General features: G+C 55.9%; 1 protein-coding gene across 1 annotated transcript in view; it reads left to right on the forward strand.

The window, feature by feature from the left end:
- LOC133338994 (uncharacterized) overlaps positions 1 to 5,452 on the forward strand; it is a 227,763-nt gene extending 222,311 nt beyond the window's left edge. Inside the window, exons 7-8 of the mRNA XM_061547132.1 lie at positions 3,717 to 3,921; positions 4,111 to 5,452. Of these exons, the coding sequence (XP_061403116.1) occupies positions 3,717 to 3,921; positions 4,111 to 4,820 (915 nt within the window). The 3' untranslated portion in view covers positions 4,821 to 5,452. The remainder of the gene's footprint in view (positions 1 to 3,716; positions 3,922 to 4,110) is intronic.
- The last annotated feature ends 6,819 nt before the right edge of the window (positions 5,453 to 12,271 follow it).

The following is a 12,271-nucleotide window of genomic DNA, read 5'->3' on the forward strand; positions in this document are numbered from 1 at the left end:
GTAACCCTCTAAAACCCAACCCTCAAAACCCCTTTACCCTTAAAACCATAACGGTCTAAACCCATCACCCTCTAAAATCCTAACCCATAAACCCCCAAACCTCTAACCCACTGAACCCTTAACCTAAACCCTTACAGCGAGGAAAAAAAAAGTATTTGATCCCCTGCTGATTTTGTACGTTTGCCCACTGACAAAGAAATTATCAGTCTATAATTTTAATAGGTTTATTTGAACAGTGAGAGACAGAATAACAACAACAAAATCCAGAAAAACGCATGTCAAAAATGTTATAGCTTGATTTGCATTTAATGAGGGAAATAAGTATTTGACCCCCTCTCAATCAGAAAGATTTCTGGCTCCCAGGTGTCTTTTATACAGGTAACGAGCTGAGATTAGGAGCACACTCTTAAAGGGAGTGCTCCTAATCTCAGCTTGTTACCTGTATAAAAGACACCTGTTCACAGAAGCAATCAATCAATCAGATTCCAAACTCTCCACCAAGGCCAAGACCAAAGAGCTCTCCAAGGATGTCAGGGACAAGATTGTAGACCTACACAAGGCTGGAATGGGCTACAAGACCATCGCCAAGCAGCTTAGTGAGAAGGTGACAACAGTTGGTGCGATTATTCGCAAATGGAAGAAACACAAAATAACTGTCAATCTCCCTTGGCCTGGGGCTCCATGCAATATCTCACCTCGTGGAGAACGGTGATGAAATCAGCCCAGAATTACACAGGAGGATCTTGTCAATGATCTCAAGGCAGCTAGGACCATAGTCATCAAGAAAACAGTTGGTAACACACTATGCCGTGATGGACTGAAATCCTGCAGCGCCCGCAAGGTCCCCCTGCTCAAGAAAGCATATATACATGCCCGTCTGAAGTTTGCCAATGAACATCTGAATGATTCAGAGGACAACTGGGTGAAGGTGCTGTGGTCAGATGAGACGAAAATGAAGTTCTTTGGCATCAACTCAACTCCTCGCCATGTTTAGAGGAGGAGGAATGCTGCCTATGACCCCAAGAACACCATCCCCACCGTCAAACATGGAGGTGGAAACATTATTCTTTGGGGGTGTTTTTCTGCTAAGGGGACAGGACAACTTCACCGCATCAAAGGGACGATGGACGGGGCCATGTCCCGTCAAATATTGGGTGAGAACCTCCTTCCCTCAGCCAGGGCATTGAAAATGGGTCGTGGATGGGTATTCCAGCATGACAGTGACCCAAAACACACGGCCAAGGCAACAAAGGAGTGGCTCAAGAAGAAGCACATTAAGGTCCTGGACTGGCCTATCCAGTCTCCAAACATTAATCCCATAGAAAATCTGTGGAGGGAGCAGAAGGTTTGAGCTGCCAAACGTCAGCCTTGAAACCTTAATGACTTGGAGAATATCTGCAAATAGGAGTGGGACAAAATCCCTCCTGAGATGTGTGCAAACCTGGTGGCCAACTACAAGAAACGTCTGACCTCTGATTGCCAACAAGGATTTTGCCACCAAGCACTAAGTCATGTTTTGCAGAGGGGTCAAATACTTATTTCCATTATTAAAATGCAAATGAAGTTATAACATTTATGACGTGCGTTTTTCTGGATTTTGTTGTTATTCTGTCTTTCACTGTTCAAATAAACCTACCATTAAAATTATAGACTGATCATTTCTTTGGCAGTGGGCAAACATACAAAATCATCAGGGGATCAAATACTTTTTTCCCTCACTCTAAACCCAAAACCCTATAAACCCCTAACCCTCTAAACCCCTTTACCATCTAAACTCCTTTACCCTTAAACCCCTTTACCCTGAAAACCCTAACCCTCTAAAACCCCGTACCCCAAATAGCCTAATCCTCTAAACACCTAACCCTCTAAACCCCAACCCTCTAAACCCCTAACTCTCGAATCCCCTCAACCCCTAAACCCTATAACCCTCGAAATCCCTAAACCTCTAAACCCCTAATCCCTGAAATAACCTGAAACCTCTAAACCCTTAACTTTATAAATCCCTAACCCTCTAAACCCCTAACCCTTTGTGTGGAATGTGGTGGGGGTGGGATCATGGGGTGGGTGGGTGCAGGGTGTGTGTGGTGTGCGGTGGGTGGTGGGTATCACAGGGGGGTGAATGGGTGCAGGGTGTGTGTGGTGGGTATGGTGATAGTGGTTGTGGTTCACAACGATCCGTAACCACCACCACCTCTACTGTGTGGTGGACCGGCCACCACACAGCAGCACGCGTCGGAGGAGTGAACGGATGGTTCTCCCTATGCGGGCCAGACTCCCTCGCTTCCTCTTCTCCTCCTGCATCATCATCACCTGATCCTCTTTCCTTGTCATCTCTTTCTCCACCATCTTCTCCACCAATGTCTCCTCCACCTGCACCACCATCTCATCCTCCTGCTCCTTCATCCATACCTCCTCTGTCTCCCCCCTCATCTCCTCTTCCGGGGGTGGAGAGTCCCCGAGGTGGGTATAAAAGACGGACCCCAGGACGGCCTGAGGCAGTGCTCTGAAGACTGAAGACCGGCTAGGCTGGGACCCTGGGACCCCGGGACCCTGGGACACGACGTCCTTTTAAGCGGCGGGGCCGAGCACGGACCAGTGGTCGAGACCCGCACCTTGGCTGGGTCGGGTCAGCATAGCCTCCCCTAGGCCACCCTTAGTCGGAGGACTCAGAGCCCGTAGCCCCAGTGATAGGGCACGTTAGCCCGGAGGCCATACCTCCCCAAGTAGTGGGAGTAAAAGGGGCTTATGTTATAAGATTTAAATAAACCGTGTTGCCTCTAAGCTATGTCTCCAGTCTCCGTGGGAACCCACTACATATACACAAGAAATGCTGTTCTACACATAACGGCCATGCCACGTTTCAGTTCAAAGTAACGCTGCAGTACGTGCACAGGCTATGCTCCTTTACTCTGTATTATACGGCACACACTTTCATGGTGTTGTGTACACGGTATATGATGCGTTACACATAGGCCGTGCTGTATTATAAACTCCGTTCAAAGTATCAGTTTATATGTAGCCAATGCCACTGTACAAAGACAAAGATCCCCCTCATAGCTTTAACAGATTTTTGAGGCAAGTGGTGTTAGTGAGCGCCTAATGAGGACTGGCACAGTACACAGGGGAGTGGGTGGCCAACACCACGCCCAGCCGCATTTGTCTCCCTCGTGGTGATGTGTACACACTGCATCAGGTACTCATTTGAGGTTGAGTCGACCAAGGGGAGGCCCAGGACCGGTTCAGATATTTCCCACTTTTATACCGGTAGGAACAACAGGTTCCACACTGCCCACCAGGGATTATTTGTCTGTCGTGCATGGGGAGGGGAGGGTGGGGGTGGGAGGGGTGGGGCTGGGTGGAGAGGGGAGGGTGGGGAGGGGCTGGGGGAGGGTGGGGAGGGGCTGGGGGAGGAGGGGAGGGGCTGGGTGGGGAGGGTGGGGCTGGGTGGGAGGGGTGGGGCTGGGTGTGGAGGGGCTGGTCACCCCGTGGTGCCCTTATAAAACTCAACGTTTAACCTACACACTACACTATACACGACACGATACACTACACTTATACAAGTGTAGTGAGTTATCAGGGAGACAGACGACGTAGTTGAGGCACACTCTTTTATTTAACCAAAAGGCGGTAACATTACTTGAAGGGGTAACGGCGCCTTCACCCGTACTCAATGGGAAACACCCCTAGTACTATCCCCTGACTTCTCCTATTCCCAGTCCTCCGCTATGAGTGCTAGGGGAGGCTATCTGATCCGGCCCTGGTCAAGCACGGATCCCGGCACCCAGCTAACCAGGCCGTGCTCTTACAAGAGCAGCGGTCCTGGAGCTCTTGGGGCCGCGCCACTTGCCCTGCTCGGCCCTGACAAGGACAGCGAGCCAGGGGAGTTCCAGGGCCTATTCTGCCGGTCTTCAGTCTTCAATGGTAAGCTTCTCACACATTGGCCTCGAGCCCTCTGGCTCCCCGCCTTTTATAAGAATCCTCTCCGAGGGGTGGGGCTATGGGGGATCACAGCACCCCCATGCCCCCCCAGGGTTAACTGATGGTGGGGGGGGGAGTGCAATCTCTGCTGTAGCAGGAAGTTGGAACGGTGTCGTGCGCATCTCTTTACAGAGCGGAGGCGGCGCTGCCCCCATCCTCCGCGCTTGCCCAGGCCTAAATGGCTGACGGTTGTTGTGGAGGAAGAGGAGACTCCGGTGGAGGAGCTGTTGGTGCAGGAGGAGGAGACCCTGGTGGAGGAGCTGGTGGTGCAGGAGGAGGAGATCCTGGTGGAGGAGCTGGTGGTGCAGGAGGAGGAGACCCTGTTGGAGGAGCTGGTGGTGCAGGAGGAGGAGACCCTGGTGGAGGAGCTGGTGGTGCAGAAGGAGGAGACCCTGGTGGAGGAGCTGGTGGTGCAGGAGGAGGAGACCCTGGTGGAGGAGCTGGTGGTGCAGGAGGAGGAGACCTTGGTGGAGGAGCTGGTGGTGCAGGAGGAGGAGACCCTGGTGGAGGAGCTGGTGGTGCAGGAGGAGGAGACCTTGGTGGAGGAGCTGGTGGTGCAGGAGGAGGAGACCCTGGTGCAAGAGCTGGTGGTGCAGGAAGAAGAGGAGATGAGGGGGGAGACAGAGGAGGTATGGACGAAGGAGCAGGAGGATGAGATGGTGGTGCAGGTGGAGGAGACATTGGTGGAGAAGATGGTGGAGAAAGAGATGACAAGGAAAGAGGATCAGGTGATGATGCAGGAGGAGAAGAGGAAGCGAGGGAGTCTGGCCCGCATAGGAAGAACCATCCGTTCACTCCTCCGACTCGTGCTGCTGTGTGGTAGCCGGTCCACCACACAGTAGAGGTGGCTCTGGAATAACCCCCCAACCCCTCACCTGGGGTCGGGGGGGGAACTCGGCCTCTCAACGGTCCCGGTTCTCTCTCTAACTCAGGGTGGCACCCCCTGTCGACTCGTGCCCGCAACTACAGGTGGTGTGTGCTTTGCATTTCCGACGCTATATATACAGCAAGAAATACTCTACATATGTAATAACAGCCATAGAGGGTTCACGTGGGGATTGGCTTGCCGGTCCTGCTTTGTAGCCAATAAGGGTTGAGATAGGGAGCATGACCCCGGCGTGATCACGGCATGTCATCAGGAGTGATTGGCCTAGCCATTCGGGGCCCCAGCTAATGGGGAGCCGGATGAGAGGCGTGGTCCCGGGATTGACAGGGAACCATCGAGAATGGTCAAGGCTGTCCATGGAGGATTGGCTGGGGGGACCACGTGATGGAAGGATTAAGAGAGAGTGAGAGAGAACGATCGGGAGCAGACTGGGGAACGAACAGAGCCACGCGCGTACGGGGGCTCTGGGTGCCACGTGCGCGGTGGGAACTGGTGTGAAGTCTGCCCGCTCTCTGTTGTCTGCCAGCAACAGAGAGTGTGTGAGTAAAGTGTATTGTGGAAGTGAAAATAAAGAGGACCGATTCCGAAGCCGTCTCAGAAGGATTATTACACGTAGAGAGAGCATTGCATCTGTGTGTGTGTACTGCATGACACACGGTGTTCGGTGTGTAATGCACAGTGATGGGCTGCTGCTGCTGCACCTGTTGACGTTGATGTCGGGGCAGGCAGAGTCCTCGCTCCCGGTTCCGGTGGCGTTGCTCCGGGGGAACGTGCAGAAGAAGGCGTTGGCCAGGAGGCAGGCGGCCTGCGCCTGAGACATCGTCAGCATCAAGCCGGTGTCCCGGCGGAGCAGCGGCAGGGGCTGGGGACACGTGCGGTGCACAGGGCGCAGCGACGTTACACGCGGCAACGGGTGGCACGAGGTTGCAGAGGAGCAACGGCGTAATGGTAACACCGATGCAGAGCACTGATCCTGCACCACTGGGATGCTGGGGTCTGGATCAAGGAGTTCTGAAATGCACGTAAACCAGATTATTGTTGTGCACGTGAGGTTAATGGTGCAGCCCTGCAATTACTTGCTCATGCAACTGCTGGTGAAAGAACCCCCACTAGAGGGAGGTCTAGAGTGCCGATCCGGTGGGTATGTTTTGGCCAACTTTTCCACACTGACCATATGTCTTGAAAGAGGTGGGAGTACTCGCCATTTAGCCCATTGCACGCGACCCACTGATGGACTGTGGGTGGACAAAAACAGGGAATTGTAAGAATCCTGGTCAATGTTTTCAAGGCCAGGCTGGGAGATCGAACCGCGACATTTTAAGTCAATCGTGACAACCATTCCACAGTCATGGCAGCAGCCCTTTTGCAGAAATCAAATAAAATATTGGAGAGGGCTTCACACAAGAAACAAGAAGATTTAGTGGTTTGGATGTGGCTCTCCAATGAATACAGAGAGGGTACCACAAGTAGCGGTGCATACTCGGGCGCAAGGAAATAGAAGCAGAGACAAAGAATGAGATAGATCGATGCAATAAAGAATTGGCAGTGGTGCACCAAGCACGACCCCTTGCTGAGCGCTGCAGCAGCAGCCCCCCCCATCCCCGGACCCCTCCCCCCACCCTCCACTTCTCACCCTGACGCCACACAACCCGTGGGTAGGCGATGCCCTCTGGTGGACAAGGCGCGGTACAGGCGGCAGCACGAGACGCCAGCAGCGTTGCGCTGCCAGGGTTACTCACCCGAACACCTCCGTACACTTACACACCTACACACACCTCTATACACTTACACACACCTACACACACACCTCTACACACTTACACACCTGCACACACACACCTATACAACCACAACCGCCATTCGCCACTAAGTGGCGGTGACGTCACCACGACGCTTGTGCCAGGCCAAGTGCACCTTGAGGCCACGTGAAGTGTCGAACGCCCGCTGGCAGGAGGTCACGGGGCAGACCCAGCAGGTGCCACGGGTCGACTGACCGAGATGACCGAGATGACTGGGTGATGCACCACCTGTGCCCCCTACCGTACCAACTTGCTGTGCTTTAGCCACCCGGCGCTCCGCTCGTTGTTCTGAGCGTCGCTCCTCCGCCCTCCGTTGTTGTTGGAGGGCGACTGCCTCCAACTGCCCAGTAGCGTCCTTCACGAGCCTCCTCCACTGAGGCCGATCTTGACACTGCTGGTACCAGTCATCGGCAAGTCCACTCAGCTCCACGTCCTCCTGTACCACATCACTCCATCTCTTCTCTAGCCCGTGCCGCGCCCGTTTAGCCCCCTCGATCCGGCCGAACAAAAGCTGTTTAGGCATGCGGTAGCTGGGCATGCGGGCTACATGACCCAGCCAACGCAGCCTTGCCTGCCGGAGGAGCTCACCGATGGGACTTTGCCCAGATCTTTCAAGGATTTGTGAGCTCACACAATCCAGCCTTGTTAAACCCAGGATGGATCTTAGGCAGGCCAGCCTAAATGTTTCCCACCGGTGAAGATGCTCCATTAGGGGGGTCCACGTTTCGCAAGCGTAGAGAAGGGAGGGAATGACCGTGGCCGAGAAGACCTAAAGCTTCGTGCGGAGCTACAGATCAGGTAGCTTCCACACAGCGTTACGCAACCGATGAAAAGATAATGCCGCTCGACTGATTAGGAGTGAGACCTTGGCTGATAAACTGGAGCCGGTCATAAGCACATTGCCCAGGTATGAGAAACTCCACTCTCTCCACAACTGCCCCATCACCGATTGGGAGTTGTGGGGGTGGAGTGTCCGATGGTACAAAATACCCAGGCAGGTGCTTAGTTTTGGTGGGGCTGATGGTAAGGCCCCACCTCTTAGTGGCACGCTCCAGTCTCAGCAGCAGCGTCTCGAACTCCTCTTCTGAATGAGCAGCTATTACCAAATCATCGGCATACATAACGTGGTTGACCAATAGGGAGCCATCCCTTGATCACACCCGGGCGTCGATCAGCCTCCCATTATATCTGTACCAAATGGAAATGCCCCCGGTACAGCTATTGAAGGCTTCACGAACTACGCAGTCGAAATAGATGTTAAATAATGTGGGAGCCAGAGGACATCCCTGTCGCACCCCAAGGTGTACAGGGAAAGGCTCCGACTCCCGGCCACGTAGTTTTACCCAGGCCCGCTCACCATCATGAAGGTCCTTAATGATCGTGAGCAGAGGGTCAGGGACTCCGAAAGCACGAAGAACAACCCAGAGCCCAGGCCTACTGATGGTATCATAGGCCTTGACCAGGTCAATAAAGCAGAGATAAAGGTCTTGTTGGAATTCCCTACACCTCTGCTGTAGCAGATGGACAGAAAATATGGCATCTGTACAGGACCGCCCTTTCTTGAAACCGCATTGGGGTTCCGCAAGCCTCTCCTCAGCGTGCCTAGCAAGGCGATGTAGAATAATCCTTGCCAGGACCTTTCCCGGCACACTGAGGAGTGAGATGCCACTGTAGTTGTTACAGTCTGTGTGGTCCCCCTTCTTAAAGAGGGGGACCACCAGGGCATCCTTCCAATCCTGCGGTACCCGTCCAGCGGTCCAGACTGTTGTTATGATGTCATATAAGGCAATCTGTGCACAAGCGCCACCCTCCCTCAGCATTTCGCTTGGGAGATCATCTCTGCCCGGTGCCTTTCCTGGTCTCAGACTCCGGATCGCCTTCAGTACTTCCTCAACAGATGGCACCTCAGCCAGCCACTCACAGGGGGTGACTTCCTCCAATATTTGAGGCACCGCAGCCTCAGCAGGGTTATCCCCACTTTGTGCCATGATGTTTTCCTGGCTGAGAGATTTTCCCTCCCCCAGGACCTCACACATACCTATATACACTTACACACACACCTCTATACACTTACACACACACCTCTACACACCTACATACACCCCTCTATACACACCTCTATACACTTACAAAGAACCCCCGTATAGCCTTTAACAGACTGTTGGGGCAAGTGCTGTTAGCGAGCACCTATGAAGGCCGGAACGGTACACGAGGGGGTGGGTGGCCAGCACCACGCCCGACCGCCTTTGTCTCCCTAGTGACAATGTTTACACACCGCACCAGGTACTCATTTGAGGCTGAGTCGACCTAGGGGAGGCCCGGGACCAGTTCAGATAATCGTCACTGGTGTTGGCCGTGAGCGGGAATCGAACTCGTGTCGCCGGGTTCATAGCGCAGCGCGCTAACCGCTGCACTATCGCTCCCCACTTACACACACATACACACATACACACACCTCTACACACACACCTCTATACACTTACACACACCTCTACACACCTCTACACACCTCTATATACTTACACAAAGACAAAGATCCCCCGTATAGCCTGAACAGACTGTAGGGGCAAGTGCTGTTAGCGAGCACCTATGAAGGCCGGAACGGTACACGAGGGGGTGGGTGGCCAGCACCACGCCCGACCGCCTTTGTCTCCCTAGTGGCGATGTTTACACACCGCACCAGGTACTCATTTAAGGCTGAGTCGACCTAGGGGAGGCCCAGGACCGGTTCAGATAATCGTCACTGGTGTTAGTGTGGGGCCCGTTGGCCCCCGGGGTCCCTCCCGCCTGCATCCCCTATTCCGTTTACGTTACCCCACCTCCCTATTACTCGCTACGGTTTCGCCGGCATTCGAATGCGACGCCCCTACTGTTACAGCCTCGCGCCGCGCTCCCACGCTGCGAGCATACGTGCGCACATCATCGTCAATCAAACGCCGTGCTCGCAGTATAGCCCTGTGCGGCACGTTACCAATGCGCATCCGTATCCGACATGTAACGAACGTATGCACACACACACACGCCGCTCCGTGCACTCCAACTCCACACCAACTACGCAAGTTATGATCGCGCACCTGTATCACACACGGAGTGAACACACGCGACACCCACTCTTGCGCCGCTCTGCACAGCGCTCGCCGTCTGCTGGCCGCTTGCGTTATGATCGCGCACCTGGGGTACGCCTATTACGCACGCCGCGAGCTTACGCACACACAGTACCACACGCGTTCCCACACGCTCACACTGCACGACAAGATCACGCGAGACCACGCTTCGCTATTAATGATTTATTACCTGGTAACTGATGTTCAATCAGTGAGTCGACGAGGCGGGCCTATTCCACTAAACCGGCACCTATTCCCTATTTATCGGCTATGATTCTAATTCACCTTCTTACTCACTGTTAAGTGTCCACGGCGGTCCGCTGATCCTGGTGCTAACCGCGTGCCTCGGTGCGTCGCACGGACGTCCGGGTCGCTGGCTCGAGCTGCGTCTGGTCGCCTGGCGCTGGAGTAAGAGAGCGATTTCCCCTCTGCGCTCTATTTATCCTCCCTACCTCAAAGGGGATGCTGCGCTGAACAATGGGCTCGTGCACCCCAAGCCCGCGCACGGCGGTTCCCGGGCGCTGTTGATATGCTAATCAGTGAGCGACGTTGGCGGCGTACATCCTAATTACTCCCTTACCCTTCCTAACAATGGGGCCTGCGCGCTCAAGCGCAATTATCCCAACCCTCCATGACTATGCGCAACAGCCCCTGTGACCCCGCTATTCATGCTGTCCCGTGCTTCCCCTGCTTGCCCCGTCGACTCGTGGGGGTGTGTGTGGGGGGGAAATGCGCCTCAACCGCGGTGGCCGAATGCCCCACGCCGCGACCACACCATATTAAGGCCGGCCGCAGCGCCGCGGTGCCACGTAGCACGGGGGAGGTCATCCAATTCCCTGATCGCCGGAAACCGTGAGAATTAATCCCGATAAGGGTCTCTCGGATAAAAACCGGTCGATCAGGTAACCTTCCCTTCCAGCTCTATGGGGGGGGGGGGGGGGAATGCGTGCGGGTGTGTGCTTATGTGGGGCGGGTGATGGGGGGCAGTGCGGTGGGGGAAGCCGGGCGGCTCCCTGGCTCGGCAGAGCGGCCCCGTCGTTGTGGCACCACATAGCCCCCCGGGGTGCCAGTCCCCGTCCCGGGTTGACTGGAGCACCTCGCCTGGGTTGCCCCCACGAGGTATCGCCGCGGGGTCCGCGGGATTCGCCCGGCCCTTGTGGCTGGCCTCGGGGGTGGCGGCTCCGTCTCCTGGGGCTCCGGCGGTGGTCTCCTCCTCCATTCCAACGGCTCCCCTCGGCCTCTGGCACCTGCGGGCTGGGGAACAAACTCAGAGGCGGTGGGGTTTAAGGGTCGCCGTCCTCGTCGCCCCCGGCCCCGCCCGGGGCCCCTCGGAGCCCGGGGCTCCGTGGGGCCCATGTACTGCGCGAGGCCCCCGGGCACGGGGGGTGGGGGGACCCCGGGGTTTCGGGGTACTTGGACGGCGGGGCTCCCCCCCTCGGGGGCTGCTCGCCACGGCTTCAGTCGGCGGATGTTGACCACCATCTCCCGGCCCCTCTCTCCTCCCTGAATCAGCACCGTCCATGGTGAGATCTGCCGTCTCACAATCCAGGGTCCTCGCCAGTAGGTGGTCAGCTTCCCCACCTGTCCGGCACCGACGCGGGGAGTGTACAGCCACACCTCGGAGCCCGCAGTGTAGAAGGGGGGCTCCATACGGGGTCGGGCGCCCTGCTCTTGCCGCTGGTGCGCGGCCTCTCCGTGCGGGTAGGCTCGGCCCCTGGCCCCTCGCAGGGTCTCCAGCAAGTGCTCCACGGGGTGGCTCCCTTCCTCCCATTGCGGCGGAGGGACACCGAACAGCAGATCTGCGGGCAGGCGAGACTCGCGACCAAACATCATTAGGAACGGGGTCTGTCCTGTAGAGGTGTGAACGGCGGTGGTGTAGGCGAACAGGGCATAGGGAAGGTGTTCGTCCCAGTCCTGTTGATTCGCGGCCGCCATGCGTTTAAGCTTCCCGGCCAGAGTCTGGTTCATCCTCTCTACCATCCCGTTCGCCTGGGGGTGATACGCCGTGGTTCGGTCCTTCTGGATCCCGAACTCTCGGCACAGCGCCTGAAATAGTTCGGCCTCGAATTACTACCCTGGTCGGTAATGACTCGTTCGGGGATCCCGCACTTAAGTACGTAGTTTTCCACGAAGGCCCGGGCCACTACGAGGGCTGTTTTATCCGGGATAGCCACCGCCACGGGGTAGCGGGTGAAGTATTCCACCGCTACGAGAATATATCGGTTGCCCCGGTGGGATCGTGGAAAGGGCCCCTGCAGGTCGATTCCGACCAACTGATTCGTCCGACTGACTCGGAACGGCCTCAGGGGTACCTGGTACCTCGCCGGCTTTTGCCCACACTGCTGACAGGCCCGGCAGCCCTGCACCCAGGCGGCCACATCTTGTGCCAATTTGGGCCAGAGATACTGGCGACGCAGGGTCTCTCGAGTGCGTCGTTCCCCATCGTGGCCCCCGAGTGGGTGGTCATGCACCAGCCGTAGCAGCTGGGGTCGCACCTGGGCAGG

Source organism: Lethenteron reissneri, unplaced genomic scaffold (genome assembly GCF_015708825.2).
Source record: "Lethenteron reissneri isolate LAM-NWPU_2019-01 unplaced genomic scaffold, ASM1570882v1 scaffold_1639, whole genome shotgun sequence".
In the NCBI taxonomy this organism is placed as follows: Eukaryota; Metazoa; Chordata; class Hyperoartia; order Petromyzontiformes; family Petromyzontidae; genus Lethenteron; species Lethenteron reissneri.